The sequence below is a fragment of the Scyliorhinus torazame genome, chromosome 1 (assembly GCF_047496885.1).
Source record: "Scyliorhinus torazame isolate Kashiwa2021f chromosome 1, sScyTor2.1, whole genome shotgun sequence".
Classification (NCBI taxonomy): Eukaryota; Metazoa; Chordata; class Chondrichthyes; order Carcharhiniformes; family Scyliorhinidae; genus Scyliorhinus; species Scyliorhinus torazame.
In genome coordinates this window covers 414,005,373-414,030,045 of record NC_092707.1, presented here as the reverse complement: position 1 = coordinate 414,030,045, position 24,673 = coordinate 414,005,373, and the positions used below count along the sequence as shown (strand labels likewise).

The 24,673-nt window shown below is 52.1% G+C and overlaps 1 protein-coding gene across 1 annotated transcript in view; it reads right to left on the bottom strand.

The window, feature by feature from the left end:
* The window catches only part of LOC140424809 (basement membrane-specific heparan sulfate proteoglycan core protein-like), a 70,518-nt gene that overhangs the window by 12,547 nt on the left and 33,298 nt on the right, over positions 1 to 24,673 (bottom strand). The window contains exons 3-6 of the mRNA XM_072508290.1: positions 23,025 to 23,369; positions 21,055 to 21,144; positions 9,784 to 10,128; positions 3,336 to 3,680 (exon numbers count right to left, since the gene is read on the bottom strand). Coding sequence (XP_072364391.1) covers positions 3,336 to 3,680; positions 9,784 to 10,128; positions 21,055 to 21,144; positions 23,025 to 23,369 — 1,125 coding nt within the window. The remainder of the gene's footprint in view (positions 1 to 3,335; positions 3,681 to 9,783; positions 10,129 to 21,054; positions 21,145 to 23,024; positions 23,370 to 24,673) is intronic.

Below are 24,673 nucleotides of genomic sequence, written 5' to 3'. Positions count from 1 at the left end.
CTGCTAGTCAAGAGCAGTATTAAAGGTGGCGGAGAGGATGCTAGATGGGGACTCATCTTCCGAGGTAGTATGGGCTGAGGTTAGAAACATGAAAGGAGAGGTCACACTGTTGGGAGTCTTCTATAGGCCTCCAAATAGTTCTAGGGATGTAGAGGAAAGGATGGCGAGGATGATCCAGGATAAGAGCGAAAGTAACAGGGTAGTTATTATGGGAGACTTTAACTTTCCAAATATTGACTGGAAAAGAGATAGTTTGAGTACATTAGATGGGTCATTTTTTGAACAGTGTGTGCAGGAGGGTTTCCTGACACAATATGTTGACAGGCCAACAAGAGGCGAGGCCACGTTGGATTTGGTTTTGGGTAATGAACCAGGCCAGGTGTTGGATTTGGAGGTAGGTGAGCACTTTGGGGACAGTGACCACAATTCGGTGACGTTTACGTGAAGGATGGAAAGGGATAAGTATACACCGCAGGGCAAGAGTTATAGCTGGGGGAAGGGAAATTATGATGCCATTAGACGTGACTTGGGGGGGATAAGGTGGAGAAGTAGGCTGCAAGTGTTGGACACACTGGATAAGTGGAGCTTGTTCAAGGATCAGCTACTGCGTGTTCTTGATAAGTATGTACCGGTCAGGCAGGGAGGAAGGTGCCGAGCGAGGGAACCGTGGTTTACCAAAGAAGTGGAATCTCTTGCTAAGAGGAAGAAGGAGGCCTATGTGAAGATGAGGTGTGAAGTTTCAGTTGGGGCGATGGATAGTTACAAGGTAGCGAGGAAGGATCTAAAGAGAGAGCTAAGACGAGCAAGGAGGGGACATGAGAAGTATTTGGCAGGAAGGATCAAGGAAAACCCAAAACCTTTCTTTTGGTATGTCAGGAATAAGCGAATGACTAGGGAAAGAGTAGGACCAGTCAAGGACAGGGATGGGAAGTTATGTGTAGAGTCTGAAGAGATAGGCGAGATACTAAATGAATATCTTTCGTCAGTATTCACTCCGGAAAAAGACAATGTTGTGGAGGAGAATGCTGAGCTCCAGGTAAATAGATTAGATGGCATTGAGGTACGTAGGGAAGAGGTGTTGGCAATTCTGGACAGGCTGAAAATAGATAAGTCCCCGGGACCTGATGGGATTTATCCTAGGATTCTCTGGGAGGCCAGGGAAGAGATTGCTGGACCATTGGCTTTGATTTTTATGTCATCATTGGCTACAGGAATAGTGCCAGAGGACTGGAGGATAGCAAATGTGGTCCCTTTGTTCAAAAAGGGGAGCAGAGACAACCCCGGCAACTATAGACCGGTGAGCTTCACGTCTGTAGTGGGTAAAGTCTTGGAGGGGATTATAAGAGACAAGATTTATAATCATCTAGATAGGAATAATATGATCAGGGATAGTCAGCATGGCTTTGTGAAGGGTAGGTCATGCCTCACAAACCTTATTGAGTTCTTTGAGAAGGTGACTGAACAGGTAGACGAGGGTAGACCAGTTGATGTGGTGTATATGGATTTCAGCAGAGCGTTTGATAAGGTTCCCTACAGTAGGCTATTGCAGAAAATACGGAGGCTGGGGATTGAGGGTGATTTAGAGATGTGGATCAGAAATTGGCGAGCTGAAAGAAGACAGAGGGTGGTTGTTGATGGGAAATGTTCAGAATGGAGTTCAGTCACAAGTGGAGTACCACAAGGATCTGTTCTGGGGCCGTTGCTGTTTGTCATTTTTATCAATGACCTAGAGGAAGGCGCAGAAGGGTGGGTGAGTAAATTTGCAGACGATACTAAAGTCGGTGGTGTTGTCGATAGTGTGGAAGGATGTAGCAGGTTACAGAGGGATATAGATAAGCTGCAGAGCTGGGCTGAGAGGTGGCAAATGGAGTTTAATGTAGAGAAGTGTGAGGTGATTCACTTTGGAAGGAATAACAGGAATGTGGAATATTTGGCTAATGGTAAAGTACTTGAAAGTGTGGATGAGCAGAGGGATCTAGGTGTCCATGTACATAGATCCCTGAAAGTTGCCACCCAGGTTGATAGGGTGGTGAAGAAGGCCTATGGAGTGTTGGCCTTTATTGGTAGAGGGATTGAGTTCCGGAGTCAGGAGGTCATGTTGCAGCTGTACAGAACTCTGGTACGGCCGCATTTGGAGTATTGCGTGCAGTTCTGGTCACCGCATTATAGGAAGGACGTGGAGGCTTTGGAGCGGGTGCAGAGGAGATTTACCAGGATGTTGCCTGGTATGGAGGGAAAATCTGATGACGAAAGGCTGATGGACTTGAGGTTGTTTTCGTTGGAGAGTAGAAGGTTAAGAGGAGACTTAATAGAGGCATACAAAATGATCAGGGGGTTGGATAGGGTGGACAGTGAGAGCCTTCTCCTGCGGATGGAAATGGCTGGCACGAGGGGACATAGCTTTAAACTGAGGGGTAATAGATATAGGACAGAGGTCAGAGGTAGGTTCTTTATGCAAAGAGTAGTGAGGCTGTGGAATGCCCTACCTGCTACAGTAGTGAACTCGCCAACATTGAGGGCATTTAAAAGTTTATTGGATAAACATATGGATGATAATGGTATAGTGTAGGTTAGATGGCTTTTGTTTTGGTGCAACATCGTGGGCCGAAGGGCCTGTATTGCGCTGTATTGTTCTATGTTCTATGTTCTATCACTGCCTACAAAGGCCTCAACCTCAGCAGCAAAGATCCTCAAATATCTCACACCCAGTTTAATCCCCATCATTTTGATTATTTCCCTTCCCCCTGTGTGTCTGTCTTGTGTGCATGTGAGTGGCGGGTGGGACGGTGTTTGGGGAATAGTTAGACAAGTAGATCAGTGTTACATTATTTCCATTATCTGTTCACCTTTTACTCTTTTTATAAAGAAACAGTTCTAATGTTTTACTTTCAAATCTGGTGCCTGTAACTCATTGGAGAAGTCAAGGGTCAAAGATCTGAGGAAAATACACAAATTACTGGTTAATTCACTTATGTTGGGACTCTGGGATCTGTGTGGCTGGAACTGACCGTGCGCTGGCCCAGGGTGTCGTAGCAAAATGTATCGCCGTCCGTTCACTGACGCTGGGTCACAATCCTGGAACTCCCTCCCTAACAGCAGTACCTACACCACATGGAGTGCAGCGGGTCAAGAGGCAGCTCACCACCACCTTCTCCAGGGCAGTTAGGGATGGCATCTTGCCAATAAAGTATGAATATAAAACAAAACAGCTCGAGGCACCACATTGGCAAAAACCCGAGCAAACAAAGGAGTCAAAGAATTTAAGTTCAGGAAGATAACTTCAAGAAGATTCTATCTGAGTAAAACCACATGAGAATCATGGAAACTGTACTTACTGGTTACACACAGCTGTGATCCATTCCCACTGATATCTCCCCACACGGAGCAGTAATAGACGGCAGTGTCATTGGGCTGCACGTTGCTGATTGTCAGGATGAAGGTTTCATTGGACGTGTCTCGGGAAGGATGGAAACGCTCAGTGAAACCTGGACTCCGTTGTGTGCTGTTCTTTATATCATGTGTTAAAACCCTCTCCGTATCTTTCCCTGGCAGCTCCCGGTTCCAGTGAACATCGGTGTGTGTCACTGCGGCGTTCCGCATGGTGCAGTGTAACCGTGCAGTCTGACCCTCTGGGACACGTTCCAGACTCGGAGACTGGATAAGGACTGGAGTATTCGCACCTTTAAGAGAAAAATATCAACAAGTTAAACACCAGTTTGAAGGTTCCAAAGTGTTTAAAGGGAATGTCCGGTGTTAAAAAGCGAGAACCAGATTCTAAGACTGAACCGATGGACTGATTCATTCAAATAAAGTAAAATATATTTGTGTGAGTAAATTAAAAATCAGTTGCTTGGTTGTTGAGGATTGAATCTTGTCAAATAGAGAAACATTGTTCAATTTTTTCATTTTGTACTCATCGAGAAAAACACAGGAATGTTAAATTATAAAGAATCACAATTTATTCTACAGGGGAAATGGTGGCAATGGGCGGCACTGTAGAGCAGTGGTTGGCACTGTTGCTTCACTGCTCTCGGGTCCCAGGTTTCATTCCCGGCTTGGGTCACTGTCTGTCGGAGTCTGCGCATTCTCCCCGTGTCTGCGTGGATTTCCTCCGGGCGCTCCGGTTTCCTCCCACAAGTCCCGAAAGACGCGTTGTTAGGTAATTTGAACATTCTGAATTCTCCCTCTGTGTACCCGAACAGGTGCTGGAATGTGGCGACTAGGGGCTTTTTACAGTAACTTCATTACAGTGTTAATGTAAGCCTATTTGTGACAATAAAGATTATTAAAAAAGAAAGTAAACTCTGATTGGCTGAAACGTTGCCATGGAGAATTACCCCGAATTAGAGGCTCCCAAAGCTCCTGTTGAATTGAAAGAAAGGAGCACGGCTTGAAGATATTCCTTCTGTTTGTAGACAGCCGGTATCTGTCTCGCTTTGAGCAAGTCACACATCAGCTCATGTTTAAAAGTATCTGAGTTAAATGTCAATTAGTTGAAACATATTGTTACAACTCCCTGGGCCAGTGCGCGGTCAATTCCAGCCCCACTTGACCCGGAGTCACAACATGGTTGATGTTAACTTTTATTTTACAATACCCGAGGTCTTCAGCTGCCCAATAATTACAGTCATCAGGTTTGTAAATTTAAACATAATTAACTTCTTATTAAAAATAACTAATTAAACAAGCAACAAATACAACTGGTTAACTATTTCCATGCTGTAAACTTCTATGATTCTATGATTCTATTATGGAATATCTATGTAATATCTAGCACCCCCACCCTTGTGTTCCTCACTCCTGCTCAAATTAAAGGTCATGGACCAAAAAAGATAGAGACCAAATAATAGAAATAGGAACTGAGGGAACAACAGGAATGCCACTGGGAATGTGAAGAGGAATAGCAACGTCAGTGGGCAGAGTGATGTGCGTCTGGATGGACGGCAGCTCCTGATTACACCTCCCAGTCTCAGGCTCTCCCCACACCCTGTCCCCACTCACGGAGCCACACATCTCCCAATCCCTCCTCTCACATTCCAGCTCCTCTGCTTCTCTGCTCTGTGCTCGGTGCACCAGAAATGTTGCCGGAAAATCCCTAATCCCCTCCCCATCCTGCTCACTGCTTCCCTCGGAATGATCACTTTCCCTGACAGTGAATCCTCATAATCATTCTGCTGCTGTGTACAGTCAGCCTTCCCCCACCCCCAACTCACCCCCAACCTCACCCCTCATGCACCCACCCCTCCCAACCTCACCCCCAAACTGAGTGTATCCCATTCTCCAATCACGGTCCCACAGCTGCCTCAGCTGTACGGCGGGGGGGGGGGGGGGGGAGGGGGGGGCATTGCTGGGATGCCCCAGATCCAGGGGGGAATAGATCGCACACATGTTCACTTGCACACACCGGGGTACCACGGAGTTCCCATCACCAACAAAAAGGGATTCCACTCTCTGAACCTCCAACTTGTGAGCGACCACCACATGGAGATCGTGCTCGTGTGTGCACACTTCCCCAGGAGTGTGCACGACAGCTGCATCCTGGGGCAGTTAGACATCCCCGACATCTTCGAGGGACACCCCAGGTGAAGGGGTACCTGCTGAGGACCTTTGCTGTTTGGAGGACAGTGTTAATAAGTTTGCAGATGACATAAAGGTTGGTGGAATTGTGGATAGCGATGAGGACTGTCAGAGGATACGGCAGGATATAGATCGTTTGGAGACTTGCGCAGAGAGATGGCAGATTGACTATAATCCGGCTAAATGTGAGGTTATGCTTTTTGGAAGGTCTAAAATATTTGGGAAATATACATTAAACGCCAGAGCCCTTGAGAATATTGACAGGCAGAGGGATCTGGGTGTACAGGTACACAGGTCAGTGGAAGTGGCAAAACAGGTGAAGAAGGTTGTCAAAATGTCATACGGACTGCTTGCCTTCATCGGTCCAGCAATTGAGCATAAAAATTGGCACATCATGCTCTAGTTGTATAGAACCTTAGTTAGGCCACTTGGAATACAGTGTTTAATTCTGGACACCACACGACTAGAAGGATGTGGAGGGTTTGGAGAGGGTATAGCAGAGGTTTACCAGGATGTTGCCTGGTATGGAGGGCATTAACTATGAGGAGAGGTTGGAGAAACATGGTTTGTTCTCACGAGAGCGGCGGAGTTTGAGGGATATGCTGATAAAAGTCTCCAAAATTATGAGGGGCATGGACAGCGTAGACAGGCAAAAGCTTTGTCCCAGGGTGGGAGAGTGAATTACTGGGGGACACAGGTTTAAGGTGCAAGGGGCAAAGTTTAGAGGCGATGTGCAAGGGAAGTTTTTTTACACAGAGGGTAGCGGGTGCCTGGAACTCGCTGTCGGAGGAGATGGTGAACTCAGCTACGAAAGTGAAGTTTATGGGGCACCTTGACAAATCCATAAATAGGATGGGAATAGAGGGATAAGTACTCCGGAAGTATAGAAGGTTTTCAGTTAGATGGGCAATATGGACGGCGCAGGCTTGGAGCTGAAGGACCCGGTCCTGTGCTGTACTTTTCTTTGTTCTTAAAGCTGCGATTGAGGAGTAGTCAATGTGAGGTCATCGTTGAATTTAACCATTTATTTGTTTACAGAGAGATGGACAATGGGATATAGTTTCTGTTTTGGAAGGTCACTGGAGTGTAGATAATTGGTGAGGGATGGTGTTTAGTCCTCGCTGGGCAGGTCATGGGATATCACATTGGGATGTTTGAAATAAGATTTGTTTTACCATAAAAGATGCCTATTGGTCAGACTCACCACTCCTGGGGTGAAATATCCTTTCCTCACAGTTTTATGAATTGTAAATTGTTTGGGGTTTCCTGTCCGGGATCCTAACAAAAGTTGGGGTCTGGTCCGGGACCGTCACAACTCCCCACCATCATTCATGACTGGATGTGAAAAGACAGCTGTGCTTAGATCTGACCGTCTGTCCACTCCTCCCCACACAATCCATGCTCATTTCACACACACATTCTCAGCAACGGAGCCATTTCTTTGTCTCCACAATCAAACCATCCATTCGACTGACTCTTGCTTCTTGCAATTGGGAGCCACCTCCTGCCCACTCCCAGCTCCTGATCCTGCAATCAGTCTTCACTCTCACCCACAACACTGGCACTCCACTGATCAACATCATAACTGATATCTGTGTGAATGTGATGGCCACTGTCTATCCCTCCTCAGAATCTTTCACCTCTCCGCTCTGTTTAACACCACTGAGCACAGGTTCCTGTTTAAAAGTCTCCGATCCACATTCCAGCCCCTGGCACTGCTCTCTCACGGTCCCACTCCTGCTGCTCACATCATCCACATTATATCAGCACCAAAGGATTTCTCCTCCAGTGTCTGAATGATTGCCTCTGCTGTGTCCCCAGGGCACCATCCCTGGCTCCCTCCTCATCCTCATTTCACCCTCAGAAACCTGGTCAACATTCCCAACTTCACCATCACTCAGATCAGTCTCTCCACCTCCCCCATTGATCCCAATGTTCTTTCCACTCTCTCCAAATGTCTGTCCAACATTCGGACTCGGCTAAGACAAAGTTTCTCTGCAGCTCAGTAAACAGCCACACGGCACTAACCTCCCCAGACACCCCCTCAGGATAAAGCCAGAGATGTGGAACTTTGGGGAATTGCTGAAGCTGAGCTCAGCTTCTTCCCCACAGTGAACACATCAGTAAGATCACTTTACATCACCTCCTAGCTCTTCATCATCACAAACCCATCTCCAATTCACTCATCTGGAAGAGGTTATTTCTGTGGGTAATTGGAATGAAAACTCTACTTACTGGTTACATTCAGCCGGCTTCCACTCCCATCGACCCTTCCCCACACTGAGCAGTAATTAGGTCCAGTGGTTAGGATCTGGAATGTACTGTCTGAGAGTGTGGTGGAGACAGATTCACACAGCGAGTGGTTAGGATCCGGAATGTACTGTCTGAGAATGTGGAGGAGACAGATTCACACAGCGAGTGGTTAGGATCGGGAATGTTCTGTCTGAGAGTGTGGTGGAGACAGATTCACACAGCGAGTGGTTAGGATCTGGAATGTTCTGTCTTAGAGTGTGCTGAAGGCAGATTCACACAGCGAGTGGTTAGGATCTGGAATGTTCTGTCTGTGAGTGTGGTGGAGATAGATTCACACAGCGAGTGGTTAGGATCCGGAATGTTCTGTCTGAGAGTGTGGTGGAGACAGATTCACACAGCGAGTGGTTAGGATCCAGAATGTTCTGTCTGAGAGTGTGGTGGAGGCAGATTCACACAGCGAGTGGTTAGGATCTGGAATGTTCTGTCTGAGAGTGTTATGTAGACAGGTTCACACAGTGAGTTGTGAGGGACAGACAGAGTCAGGTATTGAGAAGGTGCCAAGGAGTGTCGACCAAGTTGGAGGGAAGTACCAGGGGCAGTCTGTTAACCACCCATGGTGGGGACTTCAAACCTGTTCAACCACCAAAACCACCTCCTTCTTAACTAAACCCTCAGATTCTGTCTCAGTTAGAGACTGGGGGACAATGCATGTTGGCCATGTTACAGAAACACGTAAAACTGTTGTGGCCCACGGAATGCCAAGGAGAGTGTGGGCGGAGAAGTCTCCGGCCGTGTTGGAGGACGAATCGGTGCCGGCCAACCCAGATTTTTCCAAACTGCAGAGCTGAGCAGAATCCTCTTGAATCTCTCCCCCAGAAGAGGGGGATTCTCTCTCAAATCTCAGCTTGAACCCCCTTCAGGTACACAGAGCAGTTAGTGAGTACTCAAAACCTGAATACAGAGCTGGGGAGGGGGATCTTTCCGGTTCCTCTCCCATTAAAAGTACCAGACCTCTCAAAGGCCTCAGGAAAATGCTGCTCTAATATTCTGTGTAACTGAGACAAGTTGTTGGTGAGTCTGCTGAAGCTGACCACATATCAGAAACTCAGCAGGTTTGAAGTGCATCTTCCGTGGGTAACGCTCAGCTCAACACAAGTTGAAGCCTGTCTCCAGAGGGGATCCCATAGCGTGAGAATCCGGCCTGAATGGCCCAGCTTGAGGTTCCAAACCATCCGATGGTTCAACACCTCGCATTCTGAAGAGATCACTGCCTACAAAGACCTCAACCTCAGCAGCAAAGATCCTCAAATATCTCACACCCAGTTTAATCCCCATCATTTTGATCCTTTCCCTTCCCCCCTGTGTGTCTGTCTTGTGTGCATGTGGGTGGAGGGAGGGACGGTGTTTGGGGAATAGTCAGACTAGTAGATCAGTGTTACATTATTTCCATTATATGTTCATCTTTTACTCTTTTTATAAAGAAACAGTTCAAATGTTTTACTTTCAAATCTGGTGCCTGTAACTCATTGGAGAAGTCAAGGGTCAAAGATCTGAGGAAAATACACAAATTACTGGTTAATTCACTTATGTTGGGACTCTGGGATCTGTGGGGCTGGAACTGACCGTGCGCTGGCCCAGGGTGTCGTAACAACATGTATCGCCGTCCCTTCACTGTCGCTGGGTCACAATCCTGGAACTCCCTCCCTAACAGCAGTACCTACACCACATGGAGTGCAGCGGTTCAAGAAGGCAGCTCACCACCACCTTCTCCAGGGCAGTTAGGGATGGCATATTGTCAATAAAGCATGAATATAAAACAAAACAGCTCGAGGCACCACATTGGCAAAAACCCGAGTAAACAAAGGAGTCAAAGAATTAAGGTTCTCGAAGATAAGTTCAAGAAGATTCTATCTGTGAGTAAAACCACATGAGACTCATGGAAACTGTACTTACTGGTTACATTCAGCTGTGATCCATTCCCACTGATGTCTCCCCACACGGAGCAGTAATAGACGGCAGTGTCACTGGGCTGCACGTTGCTGATTGTCAGGATGAAGGTTTTATTGGACGTGTCTCGGGAAGGATGGAAACGCTCAGTGAAACCTGGACTCCATCGTGTGTTGTTCTTTATATCATGTGTTAAAACCCTCTCCGTATCTTTCCCTGGCAGCTCCCGGTTCCAGTGAACATCGGTGTGTGTCACTGCGGCGTTCCGCATGGTGCAGTGTAACCGTGCAGTCTGACCCTCTGGGACACGTTCCAGACTCGGAGACTGGATAAGGACTGGAGCATTCGCACCTTTAAGAAAAAAATATCAACAAGTTATACACCAGTCTGAAGGTTCCAAAGTGTTTAAAGGGAATGTTCGGTGTTAAAAAGCGAGAACCAGGGGCGTCATTCTCATCAGCGGGTCGGAGAATGGCCGTTGGCCGCCGTGAATCCCGCCCCCGCCGGTTGCCGAAGTCTCCGAAGGAAGAAAAGTCGGCGGGGCGTTAATGTCGCCGCTGCCACGGAGAATGTCACGGGTCTGCGCAAGGCAGCCGATTTTCGGCCTGCCGATATTCTCCCTTCCGGATGGGCCGAAGTCCCGTCGACGTGATGACCGTTCACGTCGATGTAAATTAAACCTCCTTTTCATCGGCGTGACCCTGTGCTCCAGGTCACGCCGACCAGCGAGGAGGTGAGTGATGACCTGGGGAGTTGGCTCTGGGCAGGAAATGGCGTGGCCGCAGACTGATTGCGTGAGGAGAGGTGTGTCTCGGCTTGTGTGTGCGGCGGGGGGGGGGGGTGGTGGTTAGAGTAGGCTGGGCTCCGGGGGAGTGCCGGGAGGGGGTCCGTGCCGGGGAGGGGGATGGGGGGGGGGGGGTCCGTGCTGGGGAGGGGGATGGGGGGTTCCGTGCCGGGGTGGAGGTTGGGGGGGGGTCCGTGCCGGGGAGGGGGATGGGGGGGTCCGTGCCGGGGTGGAGATTGGGGGGGGGTTCCGTGCCGGGGTGGAGGTTGGGGGGGGGTCCGTGCCGGTGTGGAGGTTGGGGGGGGGTCCGTGCTGGGGAGGGGGGGTCCGTGCTGGGGAGGGGGATGGGGGGGTCCGTGCCGGGGTGGAGGTTGGGGGGGGGTCCGTGCCGGGAGGGGGATGGGGGGGTCCGTGCCGGGGTGGAGGTTGGGGGGGGGGGGTCCGTGCCGGGGAGGGGGATGGGGGGTCCGTGCCGGGGTGGAGTTTGCCGGGGGGTCCGTGCCGGGGAGGGGGATGGGGGGGTCCGTGCCAGGGTGGAGGTTGGGTGGGGGGGGTCCGTGCCGGGGAGGGGGATGGGGGGGGATCCGTGCTGGGGAGGGGGATGGGGGGTTCCGTGCTGGGGAGGGGGATGGGGGGGGGTCCGTGTTGGGGAGGGGGTTGGGGGGGGTTCCGTGCTGGGGAGGGGGATGTTGGGGGGGTCCGTGCTGGGGAGGGGGTTGGGGGGGTCCGTGCCGGGGTGGCGGTTGGGGGGGGGGGGTCCGTGCCGGGGAGGGGGATGGGGGGGTCCTTGCCGGGGTGGAGGTTGGACGGGGGGTGTCCGTGCCGGGGAGGGGGATGGGGGGGGGGTTCCGTGCTGGGGAGGGGGATGGGGGGGGGGTCCGTGCTGGGGAGGGGGATGGGGGGTCCGTGCCGGGGTGGAGGTTGGTGGGGGGGGTCCGTGCCGGGGAGGGGGATGGGGGGGTCCGTGCCGGGGTGGAGGTTGGGCGGGGTGTCCGTGCCGGGGTGGAGGTTGGGTGGGGGGTCCGTGCCGGGGAGGGGGATAGGGGGGTCCGTGCCGGGGTGGAGGTTGGGGGGGGGGGTCCGTGCCGGGGAGGGGGATGGGGGGGTCCGTGCCGGGGTGGAGGTTGGGGGGGGGGGTCCGTGCCGGCATGGAGGTTGGGGGGGGATCCATGCCGGGGAGGGGGATGGGGGGGGTCCGTGCTGGGGAGGGGGATGCGGTGTGGGTCCGTGCTGGGGAGGGGTATGTGGGGGTCCGTGCCGGGATGGCGGTTGGGGGGGGTCCGTGCCGGGGAGGGGGATGGGGGGGTCCGTGCCGGGGAGGGGGGTCCGTGCCGGGGAGGGGGATGGGAGGGCAAGTGAGTTGGTCCACCTTGCCAGGTGCCAGCCTCCAACAGTTGGACCCATGCGGTCCATGCCACATGGCTGGGGGGAGGAGGGGTTATGGGCAATGATGACATGTCGTCGTTCCCCTCCCCCCCACCAGGCCGTCATGTTTTCAGATCATCCAGCGATGTTGGGCGCCGTGGCGGCTGCCGCTCATGTCTATGTTGCCCTGGATGAGGAGGAGGAGGAGGAGGAGCGTGCCAGAGAGGCGGCGCAGGCTGCTGCAGAGGGGCAGGCGGCAGCCGCCCAGGCTGAAGGGACACCTGACCGACAGGACGAGGAGGGGGAGGAGGACGTCGCGGCCCCACGGCAACGGAGGCACCCGAGGGCGCCCCGTGTGTCCCGGCCCAGGCAGTCATACCAGGACCTCACGGACCGGGAATGCAGAAGGAGACTCCGGATGAGCCGGGAAACCGTGGCACACATCTGCCACCTGCTGGCACACCTGTCAGCGCGTGGCACTGGTGGGGGACACCCTCTCCCCGTGTCCGTCAAGGTTACGGTGGCCCTGAACTTTTATGCAACGGGGTCATTCCAGGCACCGAGTGGGGACCTGTCCGGCATATCGCAGACATCGGTGCACCGGTGCATCCGGGCAGTGACAGATGCCCTATATGCCATGGCGCACCGCTACATTCGCTTCCCCGTGGACTGGGCCAGCCAAGATGCCCGGGCCGTGGGCTTCTCTGCCGTGGCCGGGTTCCCCATGGTCCAGGGCGCGATCGATGGGATGCACGTCGCCGTGCGGCCACCTGCAGATAACAGGGCCGTGTTCACTAATAGAAAGGGGACCTATTCGATGAACGTACAGGTGGTCTGCGACCACCGCATGATGATCCTGCACGTCTGCGCCCGTCACCCAGGCAGTGTACACGACTCATTCGTGTTGTCGCGGTCATCCATCCCCGGCATGTACGAGGGACGCCATCCCCGGCTGAGGGGCTGGTTGCTGGGTGACAGGGGCTACCCATTGCGATCGTGGCTGATGCGCCTAATCGGAGGCCACGCAATGAGGTGGAGAACCGCTACAATGATGCCCATGTAGCGACAAGTGGAGTGATAGAGAGGTGCTTTGGCGTGCTGAAGATGCGTTTCAGGTGCCTGGACCTCTCTGGGGGCGCCCTCCAGTATCGGTCAGATAGGGTCGGCCGCATTATTGTGGTGTGCTGCGTCCTGCACAACATAGCCCAACAGAGGGGCGATGTGCCGCAGGCAGAGGAGGGCGGAGTGGAGGAGCAGCAGGAAGAGGTGCAGTCCTCCCCAGATGAGGGGGATGGGGGCAATGGTCAGGGCAGACGGGGTAGACACAGGCGGGTGGCTGTCCACCGTTACCAGCTGGCCCAGCGGGCACGGGACAGACTGATAGACGCCCGCTTCACTGACTAGATGGGCGTGGGAATCGGGTAGTATGGCCACAGACCGCACACCATGGCAACAGCCGACCACCCACACCCCCCACCCATCCACCCACCCAGCACCCTCACCCCCCTCCCCAACCCCACCCACCCCACCCGCATGCACACCCCCCCCCCCCCCATTGCCGATCCACCTGCGGCACAACGGGCCGGGCTCACACAGTTGCAGGTGGACGCGTGCCTATCGCAGGCCATGGAGGATGATGACAACCCGCCCTGCGGTGAGCTCCTGGCTCTACATCGTTGGACTATGTCTGACCCATGGCCACAGTACCACCATCCACCCGGACCATCCCTGCATGCGGCTGTGACACTGCAGCGCACAGTCCCGTCCTCTGCCCGGGGGATGTTGATGGCGGTCCAGGGGGAAGGGGCAGACTCACCTGGGGCTGAGGTAAGACCACCCCTCACACACACACTTGCGCTCAACGTACATGACACCCCCGCACACTTTGGACAGAGCACAAAGGCAGCTTCGGTAGGTGTAACATTGACTTTAATAACCAAAGGAGTTCATGCACGTGCCCTAGCCCCGAAAACTCATCTGTGTCCTGCAACCGTGCCAACTTATTCAGTGTCTAATTGTTTGGCCTTACGGGCCCTTTGACTACGTCTACGTGGTTCCCCAGACGGTACAGCAGAACTGGAGGTGGACTCCTGTGATTCCTGCCCTCTGACACGGAATCCCTTTGGCGGCCGTTTCCTGGGGCGTCCTGGCCTAGATGGGCCAGGCTGCGGCCCGGGCGACTGGGATGGCGAGCTGCCAACCTGTCCTGCCCGTTGCCCACCCGATGCACCTGGGACGGAAGGGGGGGAGTCCGAGGTGTCGCGGTGTACCGGGACCTCCCCTACAGAGGGAGCCGGGACGGACCTCACCACCTCCTCCTCCCTCGGGGTGCCCGATGGCCCCCAGGCCTCTACATGGGTGGGGGATGCGAACGGACTGGCCATCCGACGCCCCCCCGACGTCTGGCGCTGCCAGTCCTGGAGGCCCGTGCTGGTATCGACAGGGGTCTGCAGGTTTGCAGCCATGGAGCCCAGGGGGTTGGCAAACCCTGTCTGTGACAGTGCGACGCCGGCTCGCACATGGCCACTGGCGCCGATGCCCTCAGCGATGGCCTGCTGAGACTGGGCCATGGCCTGCAGAGACTGGGCCATGGCCTGCTGAGACTGGGCCATGGCCTGCAGAGACTGGGCCATGGCCTCCTGTGAGAGGGCAGCCATTTCCTGGGCCACAGACGCCGCCTGCACGGAAGGCCCCAGGCCTCGCAAACCGTTCCCCATGTCTGACACCGTCGCAACCATTGCCTCCACCGCGGACGCCACCCGTGCGGTGTCAGCCTGGGTGGCACGCATGACCGGGACCACTCCCAGCTCCTGGACGCGGGTGGACTCCTCCACCTGCGACCGCAACTGCTGCAAGCCGCCCGTCACCCTCTTCGCTCGTCTCCGGGTCGGTGGTTGCATCGGATCTATGTGTGGGTGTGGTAACTGCAGGAACCCGGGATCCATCTGGGCGGCAGATGTTCGCTTGGCCTGGGCTGCCCTCCGACCGCCCGGTCCCTCTGCTGCTCCTACCTCCACCTGCTGTACCGGGACAGCTGTGTTGTGCGCACCAGTGAGTGTACCAGACGCCTCATCACTAAAGTGCCCAACCGTGGTGAGTGTTTCTGCGATGGTGGAGGGTGTTGGTGACAGCAGTGGCGTTGTGTCGTGCTCTTCGTCCCACTCTGAGTCCATGGCACTTTGGGGTGGGGGTTCGTCTCCACCCATCCACTCTGAGTCACTGTCCGGTATTTCGTCTTCCTGGGTAGTGCTGTCCCGGGTACTGCTGTCCCGGGTAGTGGTGTCCCGGGTAGTGGTGTCCCGGGTAGTGGTGTCCTGGGTAGTGGTGTCCCGGATAGTGGTGTCCCGGGTAGTGGTGTCCCGGGTAGGGGTGTCCCGGGTAGTGGTGTCCCGGGTAGTGGTGTCCTGGGTAGTGGTGTCCTGGTTAGTGGTGTCCTGGCTAGTGGTGTCCTGGGTAGTGGTGTCTTGGCTCGGATGTGACGGGGGCCTGTGGCTGCCCCCCTCGTCGCTGGGTGGTCGCTCCCGCACGTGACGGGGGTGTCGTCTCCCTGTTGCTCCAGGTCTCTCCGTCTCCCATGGTGTGCGAGGGGCATCCTGCGGGCGTCGCATGCTGGAGGGTGCGGGTCTCTCCATCTCCCGTGGTCTCCGAGGGGCATCCTGCTGTCTGCATCTGCGGGGATGGGTGCCTGGACGTTTGGTCCTGCGATACACAATGAAGCATACATGGTTAGACATCAGGCAGTGATCAGGTGATACGGGGGAGGGGGATATAGGGGAGGGGGGATATGGGGACGGGCTGTCGGTGGCTCACTTGCTAGTACGCCCCCGACCTCTGCATCAGCAACCTCCCGGTCCTCAGGTCCGCCAGCCAGTTCCAGGGCCCTTTCCTGGTGTTCGGTCAGTGGCCTCTCATCAGCGGGGCCTCCTCCAGTCCTCACATGCTCCCTATTGTTGTGTGCGCGCTTCTCCTGTGGGGGGGGGGGGTGGCAGGGGTAAAAGGCAACACTGTTAGGCAGGTATATGAATGCACGCCATCGGTTGCGCGTGCATTGCAGAGGTTAAGGTTAGGGCTGGATTCACTTGGGGATATGGGGGAGGGGGGATATGGGGGAGGGGGGGATATGGGGGACGGGGGATATGGGGGAGGGGGGATATGGGGGAGGGGGGATATGGGGGAGGGGGGTATGGGGGAGGGGGGAAATGGGGGATATGGGGGATATGGGGGAGGGGGGGATATGGGGAGGCTCACCCTGCCTGCTCTGACGAGGTCGTTCACCTTCTTGTGGCACTGGGTGCCTGTCCGTGGTGTCAGGGCCACAGCGGTGACAGCCTCTGCCACTTCCCTCCACAGACGCTGGCTGTGGCGTGGGGCAACTCTGCGGCCGTGCCCGGGATACAGGGCGTCCCTCCTCTGCTCCACCGCGTCCAGGAGCGCCTCCACATCGCGTGACTCGAACCTCGGGGCTGAGCGGCGGCCAGCCATCCAGTCGGGTGGTGCGGTCGGGTGTTCCGGTCGGGTGGGGGGGAGCAGCGCGGCCTTATGAGCTGTCACGCCGTGCAGCGCGTATGACGCTGCACAGCGTGAACCACTGCGCAAGCGCGGATCCCGTTACGTCGCTGCTAGCCCATATCGACCCATTTTTCCCACGTGACGCAAGTCGGATTTGCGCTGTTTTTTGCGCCGATCGGCGGACTTTCCGCCGATAACGGAGAATTTTTCCCCAGATTCTAAGACTGAAACGATGGGCTGATTCATTCAAATAAAGCAAAATATATTTGTGTGAGTAAATTAAAAATCAGTTGCTTGGTTGTTGAGGATTAAATCTTGTTTAAAAGAGACACATTGTTGAAGTTTTTCATTTTGTACTCATCGAGAAAAACACAGGAATGTTAAATTTCAAAGATTCACAATTTATTCTACAGGGGAAATGGTGCCAATGGGCGGCACTGGAGCGCAGTGGTTGGCAAGTGTAAATGAGTCACATCTCAGCTCATGTTTAAAAGTATCTGAGTGAAATGTCAATTAGTTGAAACATATTGTTACAACACCCTGGGCCAGTGCGCGGTCAATTCCAGCCCCACTTGACCCAGAGTCACAACATGGTTGATGTTAACTTTTATTTTACAATACCCGAGGTCTTCAGCTGCCCAATAATTACAGTCACCAGGTTTGTAAATTTAAACATAATTTACTTCTTATTAAAAATAACTAATTAAACAAGCAACAAATACAACTGGTTAACTATTATGGAATATCTATGTAATATCTAGCAGCCCCACCCTTGTGTTCCTCACTTCTGCTCAAATTAAAGGTCATGGACCAAAAAAGATAGAGACAAATTAATAGAAATAGGAACTGAGGGAACAACAGGAATGCCGCTGGGAATGTGAAGAGGAATAGCAACGTCAGTGAGCAGAGTGATGTGCGTCTGGATGGACGGCAGCTCCTGATTACACCTCCCAGTCTCAGGTTCTCCCCACACCCTGTCCCCACTCATGGAGCCACACATCTCCCAATCCCTCCTCTCACATTCCAGCTCCTCTGCTTCTCTGCTCTGTGCTCCGGTGCTGCAGAAATGTTGCCGGAAAATCCCTAATCCCCTCCCCACCCTGCTCACTGCTTCCCTCGGAATGATTACTTTCCCTGACAGTGAATCCTCAGAATCATTCTGCTGCTGTGTACAGTCAACCTCCCCCCCACCCGCACCTCACCCCTCCACCCTCACATCACCCCCCACCCCCACCTCACCCCCCCAGCCGAGTGTATCCTGTTCTCCAATCACGGCCCCATTGCTGCCTCAGCTGTACGGGGCGGGGGGGGGGGGGGGGGGAAGCGGGGGCATCGCTGGGATGCCCCAGATCCAGGGGGTAATAGATCGCACACATGTTCACTTGCACACACCGGGTACCACGGAGTTCCCTTCATCAACAGAAAGGGATTCCACTCTCTGAACCTCCAACTTGTGAGCGACCACCACATGGAGATCGTGCTCGTGTGTGCACACTTCCCCGGGAGTGTGCACGACAGCTGCATCCTGGGGCAGTCAGACATCCCCGACATCTTCGAGGGACACCCCAGGGTGAAGGGGTACCTGCTGAGGACCTTTGCTGTTTGGAGGACAGTGTTAATAAGTTTGCAGATGACATAAAGGTTGGTGGAATTGTGGATAGCGATGAGGACTGTCAGAGGATACGGCAGGATATAGATTGTTTGGAGACTTGCGCAGAGAGATGGCAGATTGACTATAATCCGGCTAAATGTGAGGTTATGCTTTTTGGAAGGTCTAAAATATTTGGGAAATATACAGTAAATGCCAGAACCCTTGAGAATATTGACAGGCAGAGGGATCTGGGTGTACAGGTACACAGGTCAGTGGAAGTGGCAAAATAGGTGGAGAAGGTTGTCAAAAGACATACGGAATGCTTGCCTTTGTCGGTCTGGCAATTGAGCATAAAAATTGGCACGTCATGCTCTAGTTGTATAGAACTTTAGTTAGGCTACTTGGAATACAATGTTTAATTCTGGTCGCCACATTACCAGAAGGATGTGGAGGGTTTGGAGAGGGTATAGCAGAGGTTTACCAGGATGTTGCCTGGTATGGAGGGCATTAACTATGAGGAGAGTTTGGAGAAACATGGTTTGTTCTCACTAGAGTGGGGGAGGTTGAGGGGCATCCTGATAAAAGTCTCCAATATTATGAGGGGCATGGACAGAGTAGACAGGCAAAAGCTTTGTCCCAGGGTGGGAGAGTCAATTACTGGGGGACACAAGTTTAAGGTGCAAGGGGCAAAGCTTAGAGGAGATGTGCAAGGGAAGTTTTATTAGACAGAGGGTAGTGGGTGACTGGAACTCGCTGTCGGAGGGGATGGTGAACGCAGCTACGAAAGTGACGTTTATGGGGCACCTTGACAAATCCATAAATTGGATGGGAATAGAGGGATAAGTACTCCGGAAGTATAGAAGGTTTTCAGGTAGATGGGCAATATGGACGGCGCAGACTTGGAGCTGAAGGAGCCGGTCCTGTGCTGTACTTTTCTTTGTTCTTAAAGCTGTGATTCAGGAGTAGTCAATGTGAGGTCATGGTTGAATTTAACCATTTATTTGTTTACAGAGCGATGGCCAATGGGATATAGTTACTGATTTGGAAGGTCACTGGAGTGCAGATAATTGGTGAGGGATGGTGTTTAGTCCTCGCTGGGCAGGTCATGGGATATCACATTGGGATACAGATTATGTAATTAATGGGAGGAGCCAGGTCTGCCAGTGGTTTTCGCAGTTTTGTCAGAGGATTTGAGTCTGACAAGACAGAAGGATTTTCAGGTTGTTCCTGAAAGGGCCTCTCTCGCCAAAGGTCTGCACAGAGAACACGGAGTAACCCTGATTGTCAACTTTATTTATGAGTGGATTTTGAACAGTAGCGGGTTGCTTATTTGGAATATATATATTGGTAGGTGTAGAGCACGAGGTCAGTTTTTTTCCTTTTATTAATGAACTGTTTCACTGATAAATGTAAAGTTATTTCTTTGCTGTCAATGTGGTTAAAGGGGCCGGGTTAGCTCAATGGGCCAGACAGCTGGTTTGTGATGCAGAGCGAGGCCAGCAGCGTGGGTTCAATTCCCGTACAGTCTGCGGTTATTCATGAAGGCCCCGCCTTCTCAACCTTGTCTCTCGCCTGAGGTGTGGTGACCCTCAGGTTAAATCACCACCAGTCAGCTCTCCCCCTCAAAGGGAAAGCAGCCTGTGGTCATCTGGGACTATGGGGACTTTACAATTACTCACTGATGCACGATCAATGACCACTAAAGCGAGGTTGTAGTCCAACTGAAGGCTTTAATAAGCGAGATGTTTCCCCCAGCAGCTCAGGTACAGAGTGAAGGCTACTGGGGCGGCTCGGGCTCTTATACCCCGCCTTGCAGGGCGGAGCTACCATACAGCTCGACCAATAGGAAACATACAATATCTACCAATGGTGTTCCAGCATTACTAGGTACCGTAATACCTCTGCACAGACTACCACACTTACAATGTGGTTAATTCTGTGTTTAAATTACCATAATGTGGTTTGTTTTACCATAAAAGATGCCTATTGGTCAGACTCACCACTCCTGGGGTGAAATATCCTTTCCTCACAGTTTTATGAATTGTAAATTGTTTGGGGTTTCCTGTCCGGGATCCTAACAAAAGTTGGGGTCTGGTCCGGGAACCTTCACAACTCCCCACTATCATTCATGACTGGATGTGAAAAGACAGCTGTGCTTAGATCTGACCGTCTGTCCACTCCTCCCCACACAATCCATGCTCATTTCACACACACATTCTCAGCAACGGAGCCATTTCTTTGTCTCCACAATCAAACCATCCATTCGACTGACTCTTGCTGCTCGCAATTGGGAGCCACCTCCTGCCCACTCCCAGCTCCTGATCCTGCAATCAGTCCTCACTCTCACCCACAACACTGGCACTCCACTGATCAACATCATAACTGATATCTGTGTGAATGTGATGGCCACTGTCTATCCCTCCTCAGAATCTTTCACCTCTCCACTCTGTTTAACACCACTGAGCACAGGTTCCTGTTTAAAAGTCTCCGATCCACATTCCAGCCTCTGGCACTGCTCTCTCACGGTCCCACTCCTGCTGCTCACATCATCCACATTGTATCAGCACCAAAGGATTTCTCCTCCAGTGTCTGAATGAACGCCTCTGCTGTGTCCCCAGGGCACCATCCCTGGCTCCCTCCTCATCCTCATTTCACCCTCAGAAACCTGGTCAACATTCCCATCTACACCATCACTCAGATCAGTCTCTCCACCTCCCCCATTGATCCCAATGTTCTTTCCACTCTCTCCAAATGTCTGTCCAACATACGGACTCGGCTCAAAGTTTCTCTGCAGCTCAGTAAACAGCCACACGGCACTAACCTCCCCAGACACCCCCTCAGGATAAAGCCAGAGATGTGGAACTTTGGGGAATTGCTGAAGCTGAGCTCAGCTTCTTCCCCACAGTGAACCCATCAGTAAGATCACTTTACATCACCTCCCAGCTCTTCATCATCACAAACCCATCTCCAATTCACTCATCTGGAAGAGGTTATTGCTGTGGGTAATTGGAATGAAAACTCTACTTACTGGTTACATTCAGCCGGCTTCCATTCCCATAGACGCTTCCCCACACTGAGCAGTAATTAGGTCCAGTGGTTAGGATCTGGAATGTACTGTCTGAGAGTGTGGTGGAGGCAGATTCACACAGCGAGTGGTTAGGATCTGGAATGTTCTGTCTGAGAGTGTGGTGGAGACAGATACACTCAGCGAGTGGTTAGGATCTGGAATGTTCTGTCTGTGAGTGTGGTGGAGACAGATTCACTCAGCGAGTGGTTAGGATGTGGAATGTACTGTCTGAGAGTGTGGTGGAGACAGATTCACACAGCGAGTGGTTAGGATCGGGAATGTACTGTCTGAGAGTGTGGTGGAGACAGATTCACACAGCGAGTGGTTAGGATCTGGAATGTACTGTCTGTGAGTGTGGTGGAGACAGATTCACACAGCGAGTGGTTAGGATCTAGAATGTTCTGCCTGAGAGTGTGGTGGAGACAGATTCACACAGCGAGTGGTTAGGATCTGGATTTATTTGTCTGAGAGTGTGATGTAGACAGTTTCGCACAGCGAGTTGTGAGGGACAGACAGTCAGGTATAGAGAAGGTGTCAAGGAGTGTCGACCAAGTTGGAGGGAAGTACCAGGGGCAGTCTGTTAACCACCCATGGTGGGGACTTCAAACCTGTTCAACCACCAAAACCACCTCCTTCTCAACTAAACCCTCAGATTCTGTCTCAGTTAGAGACTGGGGGACAATGCATGTTGGCCATGTTACAGAAACACGTAAAACTGTTGTGGCCCACGGAATGCCAAGGAGAGTGTGAGCGGAGAAGTCTCCGGCCGTGTTGGAGGACGAATCGGTGCCGGCCAACCCAGATTTTTCCAAACTGCAGAGCTGAGCAGAATCCTCTTGAATCTCTCCCCCAGAAGAGGGGGATTCTCTCTCAAATCTCAGTTTGAACCCCCTTCAGGTACACAGAGCAGTTAGTGAGTACTCAAAACCTGAATACAGAGCTGGGGAGGGGGATCTTTCCGGTTCCTCTTCCGCTAAAAGTACCAGGCCTCTCAAAGGCCTCAGGAAAATGCTGCTCTAATATTCTGTGTAACTGAGACAAGTTGTTGGTGAGTCTGCTGAAGCTGACCACATATCAGAAACTCAGCAGGTTTGAAGTGCATCTTCCGTGGGTAACGCTCAGCTCAACACAAGTTGAAGCCTGTCCCCAGAGGGGATCCTACGGCCTGAGAATCCGGCCTGAATGGCCCAGTTTGAGGTTCCAAACCCTCCGATGGTTCAACACCTCGCATTCTGAAGAGATCACGGCCTACAAGGACCTCAAACTCAGCAGCAAATATCCTCAAATATCTCACACCCATTTTAATCCCCATCATTTCGATCCTTTCCCTTCTCCCCTGTGTGTCTGTCTTGTGTGCATGTGGGTGGCGGGTGGGACGGTGTTTGGGGAATAGTTAGACAAGTAGATCAGTGTTACATTATTTCCATTATCTGTTCATCTTTTACTCCTTTTATCAATAAACAGTTCGAATGTTTTAATTTCAAATCTGGTGCCTGTAACTCATTGGAGAAGTCAAGGGTCAAAGATCTCAGGAAAATACACAAATTACTTTTTAAATTCACTTATGTTGGGACTCTGGGATCTGTGGGGCTGGAACTGACCGTGCGCTGGCCCAGGGTGTCGTAACAAAATGTATCGCCGTCCCTTCACTGTCGCTGGGTCACAATCCTGGAACTCCCTCCCTAACAGCAGTACCTACACCACATGGAGTGCAGCGGTTCAAGAAGGCAGCTCACCACCACCTTCTCCAGGGCAGTTAGGGATGGCATCTTGTCAATAAAGTATGAATATAAAACAAAACAGCTCGAGGCACCACATTGGCAAAAACCCGAGTAAACAAAGGAGTCAAAGAATTAAGGTTCTCGAAGATAAGTTCAAGAAGATTCTATCTGTGAGTAAAACCACATGAGACTCATGGAAACTGTACTTACTGGTTACATTCAGCTGTGATCCATTCCCACTGATATCTCCCCACACGGAGCAGTAATAGACGGCAGTGTCACTGGGCTGCATGTTGCTGATTGTCAGGATGAAGGTTTTATTGGACGTGTCTCGGGAAGGATAGAAACGCTCAGTGAAACCTGGACTCCATCGTGTGTTGTTCTTTATATCATGTGTTAAAACCCTCTCCGTATCTTTCCCTGGCAGCTCCCGGTACCAGTGAACATCGGTGTGTGTCACTGCGGCGTTCCGCATGGTGCACTGTAACCGTGCAGTCTGACCCTCTGGGACACGTTCCAGACTCGGAGACTGGATAAGGACTGGAGCATTCGCACCTTTAAGGGAAAAATATCAACAAGTTAAACACTAGTCTGAAGGTTCCAAAGTGTTTAAAGGGAATGTTCGGTGTTAAAAAGCGAGAACCAGATTCTAAGACTGAAACGATGGGCTGATTCATTCAAATAAAGCAAAATATATTTGTGTGAGTAAATTAAAAATCAGTTGCTTGGTTGTTGAGGATTGAATCTTGTCAAAAAGAGACACATTGTTGAACGTTTTGTCCTCATCGAGAAAAACACAGGAATGTTAAATTTCAAAGATTCACAATTTATTCTACAGGGGAAATGGTGCCAATGGGCGGCACTGTAGCGCAGTGGTTGGCACTGTTGCTTCACTGCTCTCGGGTCCCAGGTTCGATTCCCGGTTTGGGTCACTGTCTGTCGGAGTCTGCACATTCTCCCCGTGTCTGCGTGGATTTCCTCCGGGCGCTCCGGTTTCCTCCCACAAGTCCCGAAAGACGAGTTGTTAGGTAATTTGAACATTCTGAATTCTCCCTCTGTGTACCCGAACAGGCGCCGGAATGTGGCGACTAGGGGCTTTTTACAGTAACTTCATGACAGTGTTAATGTAAGCCTATTTGTGACAATAAAGATTATTAAAAAAGAAAGTCAACTCTGATTGACTGAAACATTGCCATGGAGAATTACCTCGAATTAGAGGCTCCCAAAGCTCCTGTTGAATTGAAAGAAAGGAGCACGGCTTGAACATATTCCTTTTGTTTGCAGACAGCCGGTATCTGTCTCGCTTTGAGCAAGTCACACATCAGCTCATTTTTAAAAGTATCTGAGTTAAATGTCAATTAGTTGAAACATATTGTTACAACACCCTGGGCCAGTGCGCGGTCAATTCCAGCCCCACTTGACCCGGAGTCTCAACATGGTTGATGTTAACTTTTATTTTACAATACCCGAGGTCTTCAGCTGCCCAATAATTACAGTCACCAGGTTTGTACATTTAAACATAATTAACTTCTTATTAAAAATAACTAATTAAACAAGCAACAAATACAACTGGTTAACTATTATGGAATATCTATGTAATATCTAGCACCCCCACCCTTGTGTTCCTCACTTCTGCTCAAATTAAAGGTCATGGACAAAAAGAGATAGAGACAAATTAATAGAAATAGGAACTGAGGGAACAACAGGAATGCCGCTGGGAATGTGAAGAGGAATAGCAACGTCAGTGAGCAGAGTGATGTGTGTTTGGATGGACGGATGTGTGTTTGGATTGGAGCCTCAGGCTCTCCCCACACCCTGTCCCCACTCATGGAGCCACACATCTCTCAATCCCTCCTCTC